General features: G+C 37.8%; 1 protein-coding gene across 2 annotated transcripts in view; it reads right to left on the bottom strand.

Annotated features, from left to right (window-relative positions):
- TANK (TRAF family member associated NFKB activator) overlaps positions 1-23,284 on the bottom strand; it is a 29,862-nt gene that overhangs the window by 4,265 nt on the left and 2,313 nt on the right. The window contains exons 3-9 of one of the 2 annotated variants that reach the window (XM_075093297.1): positions 20,574-20,720; positions 17,265-17,373; positions 16,300-16,412; positions 7,578-7,757; positions 6,221-6,297; positions 3,898-4,016; positions 1,659-2,242 (exon numbers count right to left, since the gene is read on the bottom strand). In XM_075093297.1, the coding sequence (XP_074949398.1) occupies positions 1,659-2,242; positions 3,898-4,016; positions 6,221-6,297; positions 7,578-7,757; positions 16,300-16,412; positions 17,265-17,373; positions 20,574-20,672 (1,281 nt within the window). In that variant the 5' untranslated portion in view covers positions 20,673-20,720. Of the gene's footprint in view, positions 1-1,658; positions 2,243-3,897; positions 4,017-6,220; positions 6,298-7,577; positions 7,758-11,947; positions 12,176-16,299; positions 16,413-17,264; positions 17,374-20,573; positions 20,721-23,284 lie in introns of those variants that run through there. The other variant, XM_075093298.1, reaches the window with a different exon arrangement.

The following is a 23,284-nucleotide window of genomic DNA, read 5'->3' as shown; positions in this document are numbered from 1 at the left end:
ACAAAGTAGATAATTTACATTTTGAATGTTGGCTCCAAAATAAATTTCCTTTTTTTTTTTTTTGCAGAAATAGCAACGATCAAACCAAAGGCTTACTGCTATTCAACCGCAATTCTTCTCTACTTTTTAAGCTGCATACTTCCCTATCAATTTATAATCACATACCAGCTGTTTCACTTGCTGAAATATACAATGCAGGGTGCCATCTATTGAAAAAGGAATACACAGACTAACTAGTAAAAGAACAAGCTGGAGAGGGAATAAAGAAAAAGAGGATAGTAACAAGCAACGGAGCAAATGCTTCACAGCTCCACAGGAATTTCTACCAGTGACAATAATAAATGGTTTCATTTGTTTAACTCAGTCACAACTTTAACTGAAGATCTAATGAAAAATAAAGCACAATAAAAACTGTGATTAGTAAGCTGGTATGAATTAAGATCTTCTACATTACAAATAGATATTTAAAATACATTTTGAAAAATCAGGCTTATAGTTTAAAATACAATGATGAACAGCAAACTTCCCATGCTTTAAAACTTTTAGTGTAAAACTGGTTTGCAATAGAAAATCAAAATAGACTGGGTACGTTGCAGGAGAAGAAAACATCAAAGCTATCAAGTCCTACAGACGTTTTCTGAATGCTAGTTTTTCATGTCATGCAGTGGTCAAATTGAGAGGTAAAGCTTTTCTGCTGCAGGTACCTTGTCATTAGCAAAGAACACAAAACCACATCAACGTAAATAGTAAAAATATGCCAAATCCACCCTCACAGAATTCCTAAATATCACTATTTGCCTATTCTTGAAAAGCTGTCCTCTCACAAGGTATGAGAAAAGCCACAGAAACATTAAAACATCTGTTTAAAAGGTCCATAATAATTTTACCAGCAATTTCAACTGAGACAGGATGCTACACAAAAGCACCAAAGTCTTCAGAGACGTGATTGTCAGAACCTGCTGAAATGTTTTTCTGCATTACAGCAACTGGGCCTTGCTTTCACAAGCTCTCATGAACTTCAGGTAGCTGTAAGTGAAATGCAAGCCCAAAGTACCTACGTAAACCTAAAATAAAGTATTATAGTGGACTTCCCTTCATTTGAAATAAAAAATGCTCTCCTCCTTGACTGCTTAAACTATGAAGAAAAATTTTACGTTTTCTTAGAGGGGAGGAACAGAGTGCCCTTTATACCTCACATCGAGATAAAAAGCAGATACTTCTTCCACAATTAAATATTTATATGTTCAGCTTTTTAATTAGTCCATTTGTCATATTCTCTGCTGTACATTAAAAACAATTAAAACAATTATGTGCCCTATTCAACTGAGATCAAGGGTAGAAAAAATGCAATCTAGGGGGAAATTTATGATTAATGACAGCTTTGAAATAGATATAGAAGCAATTAATATCTAAATGAACTGAAATTTGTGCAAGCATATCCAGGGCTTACATCTGCTTAAATTCCTGCCCTTTCACTGGTAAAGTGCCTTGTACACGTACTTCAGTATCAGGAAGAAAAACTGACAAGGGATATCATCTTTAAAAAAGACCGATTAAATCCTTCACAGAATATATGAACCCTGTCTCAAAGATCTTTGCAACACGGTTGTCTGAATCATTACCATTTTTTGAAATGTATGGTATTTATAGAAGGATACCTGATGAGGACCTCTGACGGTTGTCCCAGCAGCTTCCGAAGAAGAAAAAATTACTTCAGATACACCCTGGTTTGTGTGATTAGGTACAAACGTGAAACCAGTATCTGTTGTTTTTAAACATGCTTTGTCACAGGTACTTTCTATGGGCATGTTTGCATGATTTGGGGGGTTTGTTTTGTCAACAGTAGTTAAGCTTTGTAAAGCTGAGGTCATGAGATCAACTCCATGAGCTTCAAATGAGTTAGATTCCAATTTACTGAGGTTAAGAGCTCGGTCTCTGTGCTCCAGGTTAAAATGATGATCTTGAAGCATGTTTTCAGCTATACCAGTACAAGGAACTGTTGGTTTTTCCTGAGTGCTCTGCAAGAAAGCAGAGTCATTGTCTGTAGGTGGAAACTTGACATTAAATTTAGAAAGTGATTCTACAGAGTTGTTGTCCTCATCTTGGCCCACTCCTCTTGGTGTGATAGATGTGATGCATGATGCACCTCTATTTATATCCTTTATAACCCGAGGCTTAAAAAGCTCTTCTGCTTGTTCATCAGTTTTATCAGTACACTGTATCGGCATGGAAAACTGTATTTCTGTGAAGAAAGAATGAAGAAAACATTAAATCGTCCACCAAAGTATAGTTATTAAGGGTGTGGTGTTGGGGTAATTTTCCCGAGAGGTTTTTGATCTTCCTTCTTGGCTTTTTAACCTTTTTCTCTTTGAAATCAGTTTGAGGCATAGTTCTCTTTCACAAACATTAGCTCCTACACAAAAACTATCAGAACAGAAATAAAAGGAAATAATTATGTTCTAATAATTCTATTTCTCTTTGATATGTGGCTATAAACATTTTCATTTTATTGAAAATTATGTTGTCCCATACTCTTAACACATACTTGCATATATTTACTGAAGTGTTCTGGCAGAAATAAAAGCTGGAACCAAACCCATTTCACACAGTGCCAAGAACATGCTAGGCGCCATGAGCGCAATTTTAGAAGGTATTCAGGTACCAAACTCCCATTGGTTTCCAAATCAGGTAAATATTTAAACTGCATAACTATTCAGAAGTGGGACCATATTCTCCCTTTGTTTTGTGAATTCCCCCTTCATTTTTTTGTACTTTATTAACAATTTTTTGCTAATAATATACATATGGTTATAATATATGTGGTTACTCCTAATCAGGTGAGAGAATAACTTCAGTACACATATACTGTACAGCAGCCTTCTGACATCACTCAGATATTGTAGTAATGTGGACCACAGAAGTAACAGAAATCAAGCAGATTAAATCTGTATCATGTACAGTTATTCACACAGTTGAGTTAGGCACTTATTTAAGGAAAACAAATCCATTCTGAAATAAATTACCAAGCACTCATCCCTCAAAACTCCCACCCTCAAATAATGAGGTTTAATAGTGCACAATCAGAATATAACAATACAGTTCAGACATAGTGAATTGAAGCCACAAGCTACACATTAGGACTTTGTGTAACAAAACTTCAGTAACGGTATAACCTAAATGAGAAGCAAGTGCTGAAATCAGCGTCTTTTGCTTCAACCATGCATGTTTGGCAGGTGTTCTTTTGAAATTACTTCAGAGTTTGATCCTACTATTAAGAAAAGCTAGTAGGGAATACCCGTAGCAGCTTACATTATATTAAATGTAAGCATTAGCAGAACCCGACATTCAGGATCTCTTCCAGTTGTAACAAAAATCAAGCCTTTCTTTTGTTTTCAGGAAGCGTTGGATTAAGCTCTTGTCCCATGTAACAAAACAGTATTCAAAAGTCTGCACAAGGAAGTCTAGAAAATAAGTCCTCTGACTCTCCTCAGTCCGGCAGTTTTCCTCTAACAGATATGGGGCTAGAGACATTCATAACAGACATCTTTTGAACTGACAGCTAAATTAAAAGCAAGCAAGTGCTGTCATTCACACAGTATGATGGGGTATCACATGTAGTAAGTGCCTGCCTCTCACTCCAAGGGACAAAACAATTACAAGAGCCATTGATGTGATGACTGTCTTTTATAGCATGTGATTTGGAGCATTCGTCATAGAATGCCAAAACTGGCGGTGTGTTTTCTTGGTGAAATACTGAGCACCATGTGAACAGACTTGAAAAAGGCAGATGGTAAACAGTGGAAGTACTTCTATGTATGTGTAATTTACAGTATTTTCAAATATAAAGCAAAGCTTTCAAACAGTTGAATCACAATAAGAGCTTAAGTATGATATTACCAGTTTCAGGTTCTGGCTTTATCTTAAATTTACTCAGTTGGTCTGTTTGTTCTCTGGCTAGCATACGTATTCGATGACACTCTTTTTTCATGTCCTGGAAAATAGTCTCCAGATTCTCCCTGGAAGATCAAAATTGTAAATTAAAAAGTCAACCAATCCAGCTTGTTGTGACCTTTAATCTAGTCACACCCACAAACCAGAGAAAAACAATAGCGTAAGCTATTTTTCTTGGATACCTTGTTCCTCAACATATATATACATGTACATATTTTTGTTCTCCTTAGTAAAAGCAAGCAGAAAGGGAAAAAAAAGTTGTCAAAGAGCTGTTTAGTCCTATCACGCGCACGCGCGCGCACACACACACAGTCGAGGCCTGACTCTGCAAGGAGTTCCCCCCAAAAAATCCAGCCTTTACATTTCTTTCAGTTCCCTCAGGTATTTTGTGGAACAGCTTATCTTTTACAAGGGTACTGTTCCCATCTCATTCTAGGGAAAATAAGATGCTGCTGCTGTGAGCATTAATTGTTTTCCATTGTTTTCTGTGCGCTTCAGACTTTGTAGGAGAAGGAACACACGAGCCATTTGTTACTGCTCCTTCCTTCTCTGCCTACTTGACATTTTGGAGTGGGGCTCGTGAATTCGTTCCTTCTCCGATTTATACAACATCACATGACTTTTCCGTTTATTTTGAGGGATTTTTTTCATTATGTATTTTCCAGAGCATCATATGCACATCCAATATTCAGTTATCCATACTGAGAACGGTAAAAAAAGTTCTTTGTGCCAGTGTGAGTTCTATTTGCCCAAAGGCACTATGTTATTCAGTTATTGATGCATCTATAAAATTCCATTGTGAAATTTTGATGAACTGTGTATTTATATTTTTAAGCACAGTATAATGGATTTTATAAAATGAACTTCAAGGATGAAAAGGTGAAGTGGGTGGCAAACTGGATTTGTGTTCTCTTTTGCCTCTTTGTATCAGAAGAGCTCAAAAGGGGTTTTTCTTTAATCTAGTGAATTGTTTTCCTTTTTACTGCTTATTCATATAGCAATCAGAAGTGTCATGAGCTGTGCTCCTACCTCTGCTGTGCTTCTCTTTTTGAAGACACAAATGTCTATTTGTATCTCATTCGGGGGGGGGGAATCTACAGAAGGCGTTAGAGTTGCTACTGTTAACACGTTCTGACCGTTTTTCAGATGTTTTGGTAAGTAAGAAATTTAAAAAGACTCTTAACACAAGTTTCTAATCTGAGCTTTAAAATACACACATGATAAGATGAATCAATCTTTATTTGCCAGACGTTTGTGATACTATTATCTTACTAGTGTAAGATTACCAGTAATCTTAACAGTCACATACCTGTTTCCAAGAAAACAGTAAAGTAAGGGAGCTATTTGAGAGGAGGGAGACAGAAGACAGGTAAAGGTTTTTCATTTTTTAGATATAAATCAGTAAAGACAAAAAAGTCTTTATCACATCACAGTCTTACTTCCTCTTTCTTGTCATAAAGCAGTAGCGAGTCAGACTAAAGATCTGCGGAGTTCACCTAGCCTATGTCTGAGAGCGGCCAAAAGCAGATGGCCACTAGGCAAGAGAATAAGACAGCAAGAATTTAAGATACTTTTCCTTAATACTCTCCTAGTCTCACTTTAGAGAATCTTCTACCTGACCTCAGCAAAATTGTTAAAAGTGGTATTACTGCCTATCCTGTGAAAAACGCAAACCTAAGGCTTTGGTCAATATTTTTCCCAAAACACTGGCAGAAGAAGGAATACTTGCTTAGGAAATATATTGTTTTTAGTCCCTTGGTCATAGCAAGGGCTGGCTGGCTTCAGCTTACAGATAAACCTGTTTCCAAACTCTCTCATTTAGGATGGATCAGGCCAAGAATTATTTCTTCATGTTGACTATAAGACCTCCTCCTGGCAGCGCAGCAGGCCCCTCTGCTGTGCTGCCATCAGTTAATCCATTATGGTTGTACATTCCTGTTCTGAAGAGAGTTAATGCTAGGGAGTTAATGCTTACCCAAAACCCAGCATTAACATCCACTGCAGTTTCCCACAGAGTTTAACCTCCTCCTGAACCAAGTGGCTGTTTTTCTTCCTCCCAACTTATCCCTACGTACTTGCAAAGCCCCAGCTATGATGCCATATATTTGCTGGCTTCCCAGACCAGCTGTTTGACCTCTGGTGCTTTGCCCCGCCCCACCCCCCTACCACTTTTTAAGGTACTGTGTGGAAAAGAGGGAAGTAGCTAGTCTTATTTAATAGCAGAAAAGACAATTTAAAATAATTTTAATAATGCTGCAAGAGTATTTACCTTTCAGGCATAGGAGAAATACCAGAGAACCCTAGAGATAATTCAGGCTTATCTGGAACAACTTTCTTACTTTTCACCTTAAAGTAAAATATGAAAATATTGATCATAGGTTAGCATATTAATTTTGCTCTTCACCCTGATATGAATAAAAATGTCATGGGATCCTTCACCTCGTCCTTCTGCAAGCTTTCAAAACATTCACAAAATGACAAAAGCAGTTTTTTAGTCTTTGTGTGAATTCCTATTTTTAATTTGACTTAGCAACTCAGTGTGGCATTCCTCTGCTTATCCTCCCTTGAAAGGAAACTGGTTCTAAGACTATTGCTTGACTGTAATTCTTTTTCAATCATATATAAGGTAAGATTGTATTGTGTATAAGCTTGTTAGTGAGGTATTCAGCTATTTTAGCTCTTAAAAATCAAATTATTCACTGAAATTTTCAACGAACATATCACAAGCTAGTAAATCAAGAGTTCTAGCAGGTTTTTAAATAAGTTATTAACATTGACTACCACCTTGTGGTTCACTCTAGTATTACATAGTTTTAAATCTGCCAGGCATTAAGGAAAGTTTTTATAATAACCAGTCATTAAGCTGCAGTTCCACTAGATCTACATTACCAGATGGCCTGCGTAGTACATATGTACTCCAAATCAGACACAGAACTTGATCATATGTCTGCCGAATCAGCTGATTTCAATGAGACATTGTTTATAATCACAGACCCATAGCCTACAGGTTTATCTTGTCTTGCTCTAAAGTGCAGCTGCAGCTCCTGTAGACACATTTCAGCTGCCTTATACCTAGCAACATGGGTTGCAAATGCTTGCCACAGTAATTTAAGTAATGCTTGGGAAGTCTAATAGCAACAAGTTATGTGTTGCTCTGCTCCTACCCTTACCTACTTCACTTTAAATTAGCTAGCTAAAAGATGTTTACATGGTTAGGTTCACATCGATGACTGCACTCTAGCTATCCCACAAGGACAGAACAGCACTCTGGATGCTACTCTATACAAAAATAGGGTGGCATAAAAGTGAAAAAAATAAAGTCAATCTTGGTGAAAAATTCCAACTGAAAATTATAAAACAGAAATGCTAACCTAGAGTTTTCCCAAATACTACAATTTTAATGGCATAACATAAAATAATTAACACAGAAACCAACCAATATGTATTTAATAGTTTGGTGTTCCCTGTGTGCTTTATATACTTTAACCATTTCCTAGTAATTATATAATGCTGAAATTTAGAACGAGTTTCTTAGAATAATTTGTACATTAGTATGTTTGAAAGAAGCAATAATTTACAAATGTTTGGTTTTTTTAATTTTATTTTTACTTGGTTGCTTCTCTTACCTCCTTTTTATATGTTGGCATCTGTACACCCTTTTGTGCTTCATTTAATTCTTTCAATCTGCTTTTCAGAGTTCGTATTTTATCTTCTTGGTTGGAAATAATAGATATAAACTTCCTTTCCTTTTGGTTGTTTTTGTCCTCAAGTTGCTTCAACTTCATGCTCTCACTTGCTAACTGCTCCTAAAATATAATTTTAGAAACACCAGTACAATTAGTAGAATCAAGGCTTGTGGAGTTTCACTATTCAGTCTGGAATAAGCTAAATTAAGCTTTTGCAGTCTAAGTAACGGTCAATCTTATTTATTACATTATTAATTTTAAACCAGGAGTAAAGACCTTCTACCACTACACATAGATGTAACTCATCATAGATGATTCCTCAAAACAACTGTATGTTCTGAATTTATGAAAGTCATATTAGTGTTTATAAAAAATAAAGACACTCCCTTGGTTCCCTTACTATATAATTTATGTTAACATTTTATGTACAATATACTGTATGTACCATGCATAAAATAATAATTAATCTTAAACAATTTTGAAGAAAATATTCCGCAGATACCTTAATTTTTGAGAAGACCCAAGAATAGAATCAGAATATCTCAAGTTGGAAGGGAGTCATCAAGATCATTGAGTCCAACTCCCTGCTCCTTGCAGGTCTACCTAAAACTAAACCATATGACTATGAGTGTTGTCCAGATGCTCCTTGAATTCTGACAGGCTTGGTGCTGTGACCATTTCCCTGGGGAGCCTGTTCCAGTGATCGACCACCCTCTCAGTGGAGAGTCTTTTCCTGATGCCTAATCCGAACTTCCCCTGATGCAGCTTCATTCCATTTCCTCATGTCCTACTGCTGGTCACCACAGAAAGGAGGTCAGCACCTCCTCCTCTGCTGCCCCATTGAGGAAGTTGTAGACTGCAATGAGGTCACCCCTCAGCCTTCTCTTCTCCAAGCTGAACAAACCAAGTAACCCCAGCGGCTCCTCGTAAGTCTTGCCCTCAAAGCCTTTCACCATCTTGGCCACCCTCCTCTGGACACACTCTAATAGTCTGTTGCCCTTCTTATATCGAGGTGCCCAAAACTGCACACAGTACTCGAGGAAGAGCTGCACCAGTGCAGTGCAGAGTGGGACAATCACCCCCTTCGACCGGCTAGCTATGCTGGCTTGATGCACCCCAGGACACAGTTGGCCCTTTTGGCTGCCAGGGCACACTGTTGGCTGATAGTCACCTTGCCATCAACCCAAACCCCTGGATGTCTTTCTGCAAGGCTGCTCTCCAGCCTCTTATCCCAAAATTTGTATTTATAACCAGGATTACATTGCAAAAATTACAATGTTATAAAGATTTGTGAAATAAAAAGCAGTGGCTGGCCCCACTTTAACTATCCATCTGGTAATTCATGGAATTTTTATGTGGGCTTTTTGGTGGAATGAAGAACATAGCAAACCGTTTTTTTAATATGCACAAAGACAGTCCTTGGATAATTTTCAAGAAACAACCTATGGTTAAAAACTGTGGCTATGAAAACCTTACAGCTGTCAGTTTATGAGATCTATAGAAAGACTGATCTTGAACTGTACCGAGTGTCACAAAAAGTGGCCTGAAGCCCCATGTCTGTCTCTGCAAGAGAATTAAGCCCAAAGGGTTAACTCTGCAAGAAGTAATATAAGTGAAATGCAGTGAGGCAGTCTGTAGACAGGTAGGGCAAGGTGAAAAGGAAAGGAGGAAATAGGTGCTTTTTGAAGAATGCTTGTTTTATTTACAAATGGGGCCTAAAGAGGGTGAGGTTGTACATTTGGAGATTAGGTACCTAGGGGCTACTCTGCTAACCAATGACAGCCATGTAAGGATGGGTCCAGAGCCAGTCTTCAGAGACACCGGGTGGTTAAGCATGGATGTGTGCATATGCAGCTGAAACAACTGTTTAGCCTCAAAAAGTTATACTAACTGGATTAAAAACAAACAAACAAACAAACCAACCAACCAACCAACCCACCCACCCCAAAAAACACATCCAACCACAGAAAAACAGCTTTGAAGGCATTGGGATTTTTGTGATTTTGAATAGTAAACCTATGGTAAGAGCTTCAGTGCAACTCCAGGCTTAGGTGGTATATCTCATGGATCCGGATTAATCCTGTTCTGCTCTGTGGTTCAAAACATTGTCTAAAAATGGCATGCTTCTATCCCAGCAAAACTCCCCTCTCACCATCATCTGCAGCTCTTACACATCCCATTCGTTCAACCTTTGAATTGACAAGGTATTTCTCCTTTAGGTGTTGCAAGCTTCCTTAATCCTGACCCTTCTTCCATTCTTTTCACTTCTGGCAGGTGGTGTGGAGAATACATGTATAGTCCTAGGACAGATCATGGAACACTCCCTACACTTTTCTACTGTGGAATCTGTATACATCATGGTAGATAAGAATCCAGGGAAGCAGATGAAAAAAAAAAACCAAACAACCAAACAAACCCCCCCAAAAAAACCAAAAGCCAAACAGCAAACGATAAAAACAAAAAAAGGAGAAATATTTTCTTTTAAATATAGTTCTGGATAAAACCAAACAAATGAGAAGACTGAAGATTTTATGCTAAAGAACCCATACATCATCTCCTATAAATGATGCTACTGCAGCTAGATTTCATTTTCTCAAATAGCACAACAAGAACACTAGGAAGAATTACAGGACTATGAGGCACAGAAAGTCCAAAGCAAGTTAAGGAAGTATCTGATGAATGAAAAAAGACAGTCATATCTAGTGACGTGGGAAGAAAATAACAATTTATGTTGAGGAGATGGAGACATGCATAAAGGTATTCATAACAGATCTGAAAATAGTTTGGAGGAAGTTATAGCAGGGCCAGATGCTGGATGTAATTTTATAACTATATACCCTTCTCATGGTCTTTAAACACTATAAAGTCACAGTAGCTGTAGTGTGGGGAACTGCTTTTTGCCATTCCAGGAATGGGAAGTCAGTGGTATTCTATGGTGTGGGCTTACAGACCCCAAGCTACCACAGAGCCATTATTTGGTCACAGGGTTCCCAAACATTCCATAGCCAAATTCTATTTCCCATTTAAAAAGTCAATGGGACGCAGCTTCTCCTGTATTTTCCTTTGAAAATTATTTGCTAGAAATCCAAACACCTAGGAAAAAGCTTATGTGAAACACAACACTTGCCCTTGAAGAACAACTCCATCTTAAGGACAGTAAAATAACTTTCACTGAGCCTGTGATACAGCATTGGTCTGCCCACACATAATTCACCTGTTTGGGACTATTACAGCTCCAAATAACATGTGGGCTTTCAAAAGCTTTCAGATAACCAGGCACACTGCAGTAATGGCCAGTAGTTCTCTCCCATTTGTCCTACATTCTCCTGCAGGAAGTGTGGACAAGATTTAAGCAAGCAATAAGAAAAGCAACGTGGGAACCCATGTGAGAAGAGCCATGCAACATGTTGCAGTGAAGATGTATCAGTACATACTGATGTAAATCATCATTCTTGTGCACCGTCAGGATATCACAATAGGAAAACACCAGAGAAACAATTAGACCTTTTGGTATCTTTCAATAATCAAGCCCTTCATAGTTTGATGATCTTACAGTTTCTAATGCTGACTGAGTTTGGGTGTTTGCAACGATGTGGTAACATTTATAAAGTGGCTGAAGTTTATAAAGCTAATGCCATGACAAATAAGTATGTCACACAGGTCATACCTGCTCAGTTATGTAGTCGGCCAAACAATGGATCTTTTAAACATGCTGGTATTAGCAGCTGGCAGAGAGGTCACATAAATATTAGGAACAGATCAATATATTTTCTTTTGGAGAGGCTTTATAGGATCAGAGGACAATTCAAGTTGGAAGGGACCTCAAGGGCTCTCTAGCTCCTAATCAAAGCAGTTACAATCAAAGGGTCAGTAACACTTCTGATCAGGTTACTCAGTTTGGTCTTAAATTCCCCAAGGATGGTGACTGCATAACCTCTCTGGGCAACCTTTTCCAATACCTAGCTGTCCTCAGGGTGAAAAATTTTCCCTATGTCCAGTCTGAACCTTTCATGTTTCAACTGCCCATTGTGTCGCACCACCATTAAGAGCCTGGCTCCATCTGCCTGATAACCTCAATATAGGTATTGGAAAGCTATTAGCTTCCCCTGAAGCCACCTCTTCTCCAGGCTGGACAAGTCCAGCTTCTGCAGCATCTTCTCATGGGGAATGTACTCAAGCCCCCACTATCTCAGTGGGGCCTGTGCTGAACTCACTCTAGTTTATCAACCTTTCCCATATTGGAGGTCCCCAAACTGGATGTAGTATTCTAGATATAGTCCACTGAATGCTGAATAGAGAGAGATACTCACCTCCCTGGATGTGCTAGCTGTGCTCCTGTTAATACAGCTCAGGAACCTGTTGTCCTTTTCTGTCAGGACACGCTGCTGGCTCATGTTCAGCCTGCTGTCTAACAAGACCTCAGCTCCTTTCCAGCAGAGCTGCTCTACAGCCAGTCAGTCCCCAGACCGTACTGCTGCAAAGGCGGGTCCTTTTATTTTTCCCTGAAGTGTGCTACAATGGCCTGTTTCACTGGCTTCCTAGAATAAACAAACTGTCAGATGGTTTCAAGGAAAAATACTGTTCAACTGATGAACTGCTACAAGTGGTCTCAGGGAATATTAACTGTAAATTTTAACAGTTGAACAACAATTATTTGGTAGAGATAGCTTAAAGAGATGAAGCAAGAAGTAAAAATATCTATCAGTACCAGAATTTCTTATATCAGGTAACAAGGCCTAACTAATCCTACTGCATACATCATACCAGCAGCAAAGAACAGCTAGATGCATAAAATTGCCAGCCAGCATAAAATCATGAAGTACAGCTTTCTTTGCATCAAAGATAGGAAACAAAGTGACACTAGAGAAGCTGGTATTGAGTAGAACACGCAACTCTACAAGACAGCTGCAGTAGTTGCTCTTAGTTACTTAAGTAATTTTAACACCACAATTTTGAGCACAAAGATGACTACCATCCATCTGCCATTCCTCTGCTTATGTCCTGCACAAAAAAAAAAAGACCAAAACATTTATGGCAGGATGAACAGTTTTGTATGCCATATGCATCATTCATTCCTGACACAATTTCCTCCCCTTTTCCACGGCACAAGAAATTCTGATCAACAAACTCCACATAGTGTTTCATACTGAGGTTCTTGACCCAGGAAAATATGAACATGAGCATGTTTTCTTGTTATAGGTATTGACTTTAGCTTCATGTTTTATTGAGTTTACAAGGATTCTGATGTCTGACTCTACTAAAAATAGCATGCAGAAGAAGCTTTACCTGTCATTGTCTAATCTCGCTTACTAAGGTTTTCTGTTTGCTGGGCAGCTTTGGCTCTGAAACAGTAACTGGATCCACATTCTTCCTAGTTAATAAAGTTTAGCCAGGATGCACTCAAAAACAGGCAATAATTTAGGTCTCCTCAAGCAGGGGACTGAAAAAAATCTAATAATCTTGTATATGGTCTGGTACTGACCACCAAGCCGATCTGGTCCACTCACCTCTTTCAGTGAAGATGAATGTGAACAACAACAGAAAAAAGACACACTGGCAACAGAATTTGACAACAGGAGGTAAAATACGCAAGTATGGCCACCTACTAGAAAACACAGGAAAGCTAACCCCTCCTTTACTTTAAAACTCTGAAATTTAAGCTCTAACCATGCCCCTATTGCAATAAATCCAGTACTTCTATTAACTTTACTGGAAGACAGAATATAGTCCACTGAGAAATCCCATTGGACTTAGCAAGACGGTTTCAACAGGTAGTTGATAAACCCAGGCACCTCCTGCCACAGGAGAGACTCTGAGCTTCAAGGAAGAAGCAGCAACATTTTAACTTGAAGACCATAATCATAATTTATTACCTGTAACTGTACATTATGCAAGGCTGAAATTTTTGGTGGAGAAGTATGATAAAGCAGTTAATGCAGTAAAGGACAATGGCTGTAGACATAATTTATTTGGTTTGGAGCAGAATGTGATTGAATATGATTAGAAACATACAGGCTTTCAAATAGAATATTCAAGCTTCTGAATTTCAACGGCCAATACTTTATTGAATTAGATACAAGACAACTATACTGGGTCAGTGACAGGATGATGGATTTTTTTGTGTAACAGATGTCAAAATATGATGCTAGGGAAGAGCACAAGAAAACGAAGCATTCACAATACATCCTTTAATAAATTTCCAGACCTTCTTAGTATTAGTTTCTATGTATTTATTAACTCTCAACAGATTTCTCTTCCATTAATTCGTCCAGTTTTCCCCTGAAGCAGGAAGTTCCAGTGGCTGACTACCTATCCTGTGAAGAATCAGCTCCTTTTGCCCTTCCTTTAACATGGCACATCGATCTTTTTCCCTTTTTTTTTTTTTTTTTTTTGACTTTTACTTCATTTATTCAGAGAGACAAAGAAGTGGGAACTCTTAGGTTAACTTGATGTGGTCCTGGTGATTTGCTACTGTTCATTTTCCCCAACTTGCTCCATACATTCATTCCATGTAGGTTACCTTTTTATCCATCTTACATGAAAAGTTCTACATTTAAAAAGCGCAAAAATTGGCAGCTGCCATAAAAGCATATAAAGCATTTAGCACAACAGAATTAATTTTCCATCATCTTCAATAGGAAGTTGGGGTTATATGGTTCTCCTCCCGAGTTTATTCAATAAAATGAGGACTTGGGTACAGAGACTGCTGCGTATTTCCACTCATAGCCAGTGTATGAATGGCATGACCAAGACACAGCCAGAGCTAACAGAAGTGTGTGTACCTCTGCTGGGCTGTCTGGACATCTTTGTATCGCTCTTGCCAGGTTAGCGGAAGCTTACTAGGAACAACACCAAATATTAGAGTCCTCCTTATATTGGAAGGCTGGTGCAAAGATACCCATGTGCCTCTGCAGAAGCCAGACATGTCTTCCTCAAGCTCCATGCTCAAAAACACCTAGAGCAAGAGAGCTACTGCATTCCCAATAACAGGAACATAGAGTAGGCTGGGTCAACCTGACTTTGCATGGCCTTAGATCTCTACTGACTCCCTCTGAAAAGACCTTATTTGTATAGCACTGTGCCTGGGTTTAAATGCAGATAGACCGTATAGGTGATAGTTGATTCTGCATGGAGCTGTATCAGAAATATTTCTGTTCACGGCACAGATAAAGCAAAACCCAGGGGAACTACATGTTGGTGAGAAGTGACTGCAATAACTGCACAAAAATGCAGATAAAGACAAATAACTTACATTCCATTAATAGCCCCTGAAATAATGATTCCAGCTTCTCATGCATTGCCTGTAATCTTCCATATAGATCTCATTATTTCTCAGTTTCCCATAAGAAGAGCAGATAACACAGCTTCCTTTCTTCTACTCATTATATGACTAAGTTACTTAAAACTATTGTCCTTGAGCAAGCATTTGGAAACAAAGAGTATGAAATATTAGACTTAGTCAGGTCTCCATGTGCAACTCTAAGATGTAACTTTTATCCAACTCAAGACAGAGACATGCAAACATTTGCAAAAATGTTCCGTCAAAGAATTAACCCTTCAACTGTGTTGTACTCCAAATAACTGCAAAGATTAGGAAAGAAATGAGATCTTGTGATTACAGATTCTCATGTAGAAAAATTATATAAAGACTTCTTTAAAATAAAAAAGGAGCGTATATAAATGTTTGGTAACGGTACGTTTAAAATGTTGGCAAAGGCTTAGTCTCAACTGAGACTCCTTCAAGATAATTAAACCAGCACCAGTAATCCAATGAAATTATTTTTAAACTAACAGAAATGCATTTTTTAATCAGAAATGTGAATTTAGCATTAGTGTTTATAGCTCAGGTTTAGGGAACAAATCCTGAAATTAATTCTTTTTAAATCCAATGCCTGATTTCATGTAAGGGTCTTTTATGACCCTTACAGGGTCCCTGCTATGGAGATTCATACTGAAAGTAAGAGACTTCATGTTACGGAACAGTTCTCAAACAACACAGTAGGACGACTTAGTACAAGAACAACGCAACTTTGTGCATCTCTATCACTGTTTTTGCTCAATATACAAAATCCATTCAAGGTCTTTCCCATCTATTCTGCACTACAGCTTTACTCTTACTCCTGTTATTCTCAACAGGCTCTAGTGAAAATCTCAGTGTGACTTCAGTGAAAGGAACAGAATAGACACCATATTAAAACCGGCTATTTATAAAACCAAACAAATAATCAGCGCCTCCAGAGCAACAGATAATTCACCTTCCATTCCATCACTTTTTGAGTGTAGATACTCCATTTCTTGCAAAAAACCCAGACTGTTTGCCATGTGAAAAGCTCCTGTGAGAAAAAGAGAAAGCCCCTTCCTGACCACTGGTTTTGGCAGGTTAAGAAATAAATAAGCAAGTAAGTGCCTACTTTATCATCAAAAGTATTCTAGGGAGCTTGATGGCCAAACAGCGACTGCACTGGGAAGGGTCAAAGATAGATGCTTAGTTCACCTAAGCAGACTGTAGTGGGACAACACCCATGCACTTCAGGTGAGGATCTTGTATGAGAAGTGGAGCTCAAAGGCACCAAGTAAAAATCTCACTTATCTCTTTAGGTTCTTACAGTATCGTCATAGCACAAACGTGATCTTATGTTAAACATACTGCAGGTGACCATACCTTTAAAAGCTTTTCTTTTTGCTTTGCTACATTCAGTTTTTCAGAGAGCTGGCTGAAAGATAAGTTGGAGGTTTCAATGTCTTCATGCATCAGAATGTAGGGATGTGCATTACCTTAAAATAAATAATAAAAAAAAGCAGCTGATTGTCACTGCATTTTTCCCCAGCCAGCTTCTAAGTACATACAAAATTCAAAGAAGGGCGGCTTATATTAACTTCTTTATTTCCTTTGGGCAAGTCTTCATATTAAATAAGCAAGAGAAGCTCAATTCTGTGCTTAGAGACAATGCAAGACTAAACCAGCAATAAAGAATGTACATGTACTCTTAAAAATAAAAGCCAACCACTTTGCTAGTATTTATGAAAACCAGGAGTGTTAGGCTAGTGTGAATAAATATTTAATGAGCATGGCAGATTAACACATGGTTACTTTGACTCTTTTCTCTGATTTGTGTAATACAGTCAAAGAGTGGAAAATTATCCATCAGCGACTATTTGATTTGAAAGAGAATTACCTGCTTATAAAGCTTTGGTTATCCAATAAGATTAGCATCACAAGACTCATCTAACGTAAAAGACATATAACCGCAGCACTCACATCTAGAACAACCTAAGCTAAACTTGTCACCAGGTAATTGTAAAATTAGTATGTAACAATTTTGGTTTTAAATCTAGTGAATGTTTTGAACCCATATTTTCATAACTTTTATTGGCTTCAGTGTAAGCAGGTTCTACATCTAAAGAAAAATCTCACAATTTCTTAAAGAGGATAAAGAGAGACCTCAGAAGTGTTGCATTTTATAAATAGATTTTGAAACTGCACATTTGTGTTAACTCTCACATTCACAGAAAAGTATGATACTGCTTTGAGAGATGTATATTGCAAAAACTGAAGCAACAAAGTCAGAACTATTCATCAATGCAACACTGCATAAAAAGAAATAACGTACAAACTGGACTACATACCTCTATTAGCATTCAGAGCAGCTAACTGTGATTTCAGGTTTGCAATAATGCTGTTTTGAAGCTCTATCTTTTCCTGCTGTTCATGTATTTGCTGCATGTAGTTTTCTGTCTGCAAATATAATTTAATTAGCATTAATCTTATTCTGTTTTGACTAAGGGTCTTCTATTTGGCATATAAAAAGCAGCTCTGTTTTAAAGATAATTGTAGTTATGGACCTCTGCGTGAAAACCCAACTACGGTCACCTTTGGCGAGTCCATATTTTAAGACTGCCCTGATTAGAAAAGGTATTATAGGAAATAAATCCAAATTTTCATGAACTGTTTCAACTGTGGCAGTTGTAAAGGATAGGATAACTTTTAAGTACAGGATCCTTCATTCATAACCACAGAACACATCAGGTTTAAAACGAGAATTTTGGTATTCTTCAGAGTGATGGTCAGTTAGTTTATCTATAGAAAGATGTAATTTTCCCCCCATATTTTCTAACAAATAGATGATATAAATACAGGTTTTCAAGAAGACCGATTTCAAATGGAAAAGAACAACATTGCTTATTCCATACAACAGATATTTTATAAATAACTTTAATTGCCTATGAACAGAGTTTTGCCTGTTCCTTGGAATATAGTAGACTTGTTTTTCTAACCTAGAAAACGGAGGGGCTGGGAGGGGAAACAGGGAAGCAGCCCCATTCTTCATCTAGCCATACTCTATCTCATGCTATAAACAGGCCATACAGAGCCTAATAAGACTGCTCACATTTCACTGAAGTGTATAAATATTGTTAGACAGCCAGCTAATTGAACAAATGGTCAGGTGGCAGGAGGATGCTAATATTCAAAAACTATTATTTCATTAGCACATGTCTAGTGTTGCAGTTAGGGTAGTGCTAAAAACAAGCAAGAAAACTTGTGAAGTCCCACCAAGGAAACTTACAGGAATGCACTGATTTTTTTCTGAAATTAAGAGTATGTCTATTACTGAACAGGTCACAACCTGGAACAAGACCAGGCATTGTTTTCACGTTTATTCATAGTTTATCCATACTGCTATCTAATTCTCAAATTTTAGTCACATTTAAATTCCACACACCACCCCCTAATGCCCAGTGTGTTTGTCTGTAAAGCAGGCAGGAAAAAATCTACAAGCAAAATTTATTTTAAAAGGCCAGGTAGTAGTTGTATTATGGGGGGGTGGGGGGGTGGGAACTGATCAAAGAGCAGTACACTCCAGCAGCTCTAAGAGACCTCATGAAGCAGAAAAATCACCGAGAACCAAATTGAAAATGTACAACAGCAATGTCTTGTCAACACTTCTGTACAGAGCACAGACATGACAGCTAAAACAGACAGAAGAGAAGATGCTTTTGACAGCCAGTGTGCACAAATTATTCCTTGAGTCAGATGGCAGCAACAAGTTACCAACTAGAAGATCTGCATGACAACCAACCATCCATCTGTATCAAACACCATCTGGCCGAGATGACTCTGGCTTCTGTGTGCTTGACATGGCTCCCAGCTCTATAGACTGGCAAAACAAGTGGCCTATCGGTAACTTAAGTAGTAAACTGTTAACAACAGAATGGTGGACAATCCAACAATGTGTGAAGGCCACACAATGAACAGAGGAAGTTACTAGAGTAAAGCGCTGTACAAAGGTCATTAAAAAACAAGCAGTTTGGTTAAAAAACCTGAAAAACAACACAAACAAAAAACCTCCAACTAATTGTAGTATCAACTCTCCCTGAAAAAAATACTTTTTTTCTCTTTTGAAGTCATGAAATCCAACCCCTGAAAGTTGGATTAGGACAAAGATTTGAACTGGTAGTAATCCTTTATGAAAGCCTTTAGTTTTTAATTTCTGAACCAGAGAAAATGCAGAGAGAATTCTTGCAAGCATTTAGTTCACTTAACACTGATGATCTCACACACTTCTCTGGTTTTCTTCCACAGACTTTAGAAGAGCTATCTGACCTTGTACTTGATGTCTTCTTTCTTGGGCAGTTGTTCTTTTTTATGTACTGTTAGATGACCCATGAGTATTAACATGACTGGTTTTCCTCCAAATAATTAATTGTTCATCATAAGAGACAGAATTTAAAAGGTTCCCAAATATTCTAAAATGTGTTGCCTTTTGTTAAGCTAGATATGCAGTTTCAGCACAAAATGTATTGATACACTACTTCTGCTTGTTAAGTACAGAAAATGCTACAGGTTTGCACCAGCACTGCTGCAACACACTCTGAACGAAGGTAGACTGCACAGTGGATGATTGCACACATGGCTGACTTGATACCTGTTCTGTAGTGCCTTGGCTAGTTTATTTTGCCATGCAGGGGATGGCAAGATTGTGCCCAGATATAAGAATATTCTATAGCAGACCTTTCCCTGTTCTCAGTTCTACCACTGCTTCCATAACTTGACACCCAGTATGGTTCATCTGCCCCTGAACAAAGTCGCAGCCTACCAGTTCTATGGAAGTATCAGAGTCCTCATCAAAAACATGCAAGCCTTCCTATAACAGAGGTTCTAATGCTGGGCAGAATATACACTATAAAATTAGTATGACAAAGCCCAAAACTGATAGCTTTGCAATATTCTGACACAGATGATAAGAAGTCCTAGAAGAGTTTTGGTTGAAGTATTACATTAATATTCCAAAACTAAGGAAAAATACGAAGTTCCTCCTTGCTGGTCAGAATGCCTCCAGAATCCTTCTGTTACTTCATAATTAAAGTATAATTGTACAGATGATTATTTTTAAAAAAGCAGTACTTATTCTAATAATTTTAAGGTAAGTTTGCTGTAAATGTCTGACACACAAAGTCTGTCATCCTAATAGCTTGCACAGTGCTTAACATATTAGAGACTTTGACCTTTACATCAAGTAAACCAGTAATTCATATGGCGTATCTTCCTATCAGCACAAAAATGATTTAAGCTATTTATATTAATAATTTAAGAAGTAATTTTTTTAATAAAGGAAATTAAATTTCAAAAGGTACTTCATTAAAGCTAGGTAAGTTTTAGATAAATCTTTGCTGTTTTTGTTAAAAGACTTCATTAATCCTCCAAAACAGACGACACTTTTCTCACATCTAAAACTACAAAAAAATTAAAGGTCAGAAACCTGAAACCCACCTACTATATTCACAGCCTAACGTGTTACTCTGCAGTGTATTGGCCTGGTTTCATAATGGCAATTTCAAACTTTAACAGATGCACTAAATTGTGCATAGCTGAAGCGAAACTGAAATCTACATGTACCACAATCCTCCATATGATACAATTCAGAACCCAACACATACTTTTTGCTGTAGTTCTTTCACAGCATGGTCCCTATCCATGCATGCTTGTCGATAGGCTTCATAAGCTTTGTTAAGCTGCTCTCCAATGTTTTTATCCATAATTCCCAATGTTGTTTCATTACTGAAAAGATGGTCAAGTTAACAGACCTGAAAAGTAATCAGAAGAAAAAAGAGAGAATGCTAAGAAACAGAAGTATGTAACTCAAAATATATATAACATGACTTGTATTAATATCTAGTTCAAGTAATATGTGCAGTATGTTTGAGCATTAACTCACATGCTAGTTTGAACTATAGCTCTGCTCACCTCAATGTTTAATTTTATGTCCAGGGATAGGTTTAATCAAAAGCCAAGTAAAAGTAGGTTAGCTCTGAATCAAATTCTGGAGGTACAGAATGTGTAAATGTACGTGTAGTTACAATGTTGGAGGACTGAGACTTAAAATTGGTGCAGATAACCGGTTACCTGATTTTATGACACTTCCAACAGATAGCATAAAAAGCCAAAACAAAACTCAGCTTTTGACATTAAGCAATAAAAAGATAAAAGCTCAGTAACATTAGGTCACATGAACCTATTCTATGCCGTATTTGAAAATGGCAACACAAGAAACACTATGAGGTGAATCAAAACATCTTTTATCTAAAAATCAGGAATAAAACCCAGTAAGAATTAGCAAGTCTCAGACCTTTTCACACAACGCTATCAACTTTTTACAATTTGTGAACAATTTCAATAACAATTCCTGAAACTACAGCTCATTAATTTTGACACATAAGGCCACAACACTATTAAATGTCACAGACTTCAATTTTGAGACAGAGTGTACTTTGCAAACACAGGTTGTTTGCTTCCATAGTAATGTATGACATGAATTTTAAGATCAAAATTTATCATAATGTAAGCACAGTAGAGGACAGGTTAGCGAAGCCTCAAAAAACAAGCAAAGAAAACCCAAACCAAAACCCAAAAGTACCAGCATTAAGAAAAAAAAAAACCTCAAAAACCAACCAGTAATTCACATCTCCTCCCCTGATATTTAAAGCATGGTTACCTCTCCAGTGCGGATGGCCACTATCATCTCTCACTATCTTCTGGGATTAAGCATAATCCACAGATACTGTTAAGGAAAGTGGTGCCATCAGAATACAATAAGACGAGCAAGAAGGGTATGAGGATCACTTGTCTTTGACCCTGGTGAAAATTCTAAGGATTGAAGCTTGAAGCTTTTGTTCTTGTTTTCTTGCTCCTGAATATCTTCCACATCATAGAGCCTGAATACAGAAATGTGGTTTGACTTTCCTAGAAGGTGCAACAGACTATGGTGTGGATGTCATACTTTTTGTCCTGCAGACGTTTATTTTAATTACGTGCACATATTGCAAAAGCAATTGTATCTCAACTCCAGCATGGCTTTAATAGTGGCAAAGTGAATTCTTTAACAGCTTGGAATCATTTAGGGATCCTTTGATGTAACAAGCATTACTGAAATCCAAGTTTATGTTTGTGTAAAATGCCTACACTGTTTCATATGAAATGTTGTTTTTGTTTTTCGGGTGGGTTTTGGTTTTTTTTTCGTGTGTTCCCCTACCCCCCCCAAGCACCAGTTCAGTAGTTTATAATCTCAGGTCCATGCATACTATCTCAAAGCAGAGTTACTAATACAGGGTACTTCATCCACCCCCTTCCTTGCCCTAAGAGTATCCTTCCACTAACTGCAATATTAATTCTAATACCTGGGGCACATCTTTAAATAAATGGGTAGGCTTTTTTCAGTTTCAAATGAAGAACTGTTTTATGTAGTTCAGTGAATAAAATCAGCTGTTACAGCTGACTGCAGGGGCGCGTACTAAACTGCAGAAGGGTATTGTTATGGCTGAAAGTGACTGAAAGTGTGCTCTCGCGTTCTCTAGAAACTTGAAGAGTTTGCACCAATAATGATTTCATACTTCTGTGTCTCCAGAGACACTTGTAACAATGTACCTAGTAAATGGCAATGTCCTGTACGTATAAAAGGTAACCTCAAAAAAAGAGTGCAATGGGATTTAACAGACTATGTTCAGCTTCCAATAGCAGGAATGAACAGGGTTCAGCTCCATATGACTCACAGTTCATTGAAAATGAAGGCATTAATTTCATTCATGCAAATTAAAATCTCAATTTGAAAAACAGTATTTAAAATTTATACCTAACTTCCAGTCTTTTACTTACTGATCGGTTGAGACTGGGAGCATTAATAAAGAGTTTTGCTCTTATCTGGACTGCTAGTACCACAAGTACTTGATCCAACAGGCAGAACTGCAGCATTGCACATGATTTTCTACTTGGCAGGGAAAAATAAGGAGGATGGCAGCTAATTTAGTGGTAGCTCCCTAAAATCCAGACTCCATGCAGTAAGAAAGGGGCAATAAAAGTCATTACTAATGACACTTTAAGATGGAACTGTAACTAGAACAATTGGTCCTATATTCCCCCATACCCTAGATACTCATCTCTGCTTCCACCTCACCCTTCCCCTTCTTCCAGCACAAGAAGCCTTACTGTAAACCATATCAGCAAACCAATCCAGCTTAAAACTAAACGCTAAAGGTGTTTTTGCTGTGTTAGCTTTAATGCAGATCAGCTCCACAGACCACTTCAAATGGTATGGTAACACAAGGAAGCCAGTGCAGGAACAGAAAACATCAGCAAAAGGCAGACAGAACTCTTG

This window comes from Phalacrocorax aristotelis, chromosome 5, assembly GCF_949628215.1.
Source record: "Phalacrocorax aristotelis chromosome 5, bGulAri2.1, whole genome shotgun sequence".
Taxonomy (NCBI): domain Eukaryota; kingdom Metazoa; phylum Chordata; class Aves; order Suliformes; family Phalacrocoracidae; genus Phalacrocorax; species Phalacrocorax aristotelis.
The sequence above is the reverse complement of the archived record's forward strand: the minus strand, read 5'-3'. Positions and strand labels throughout refer to the sequence as shown.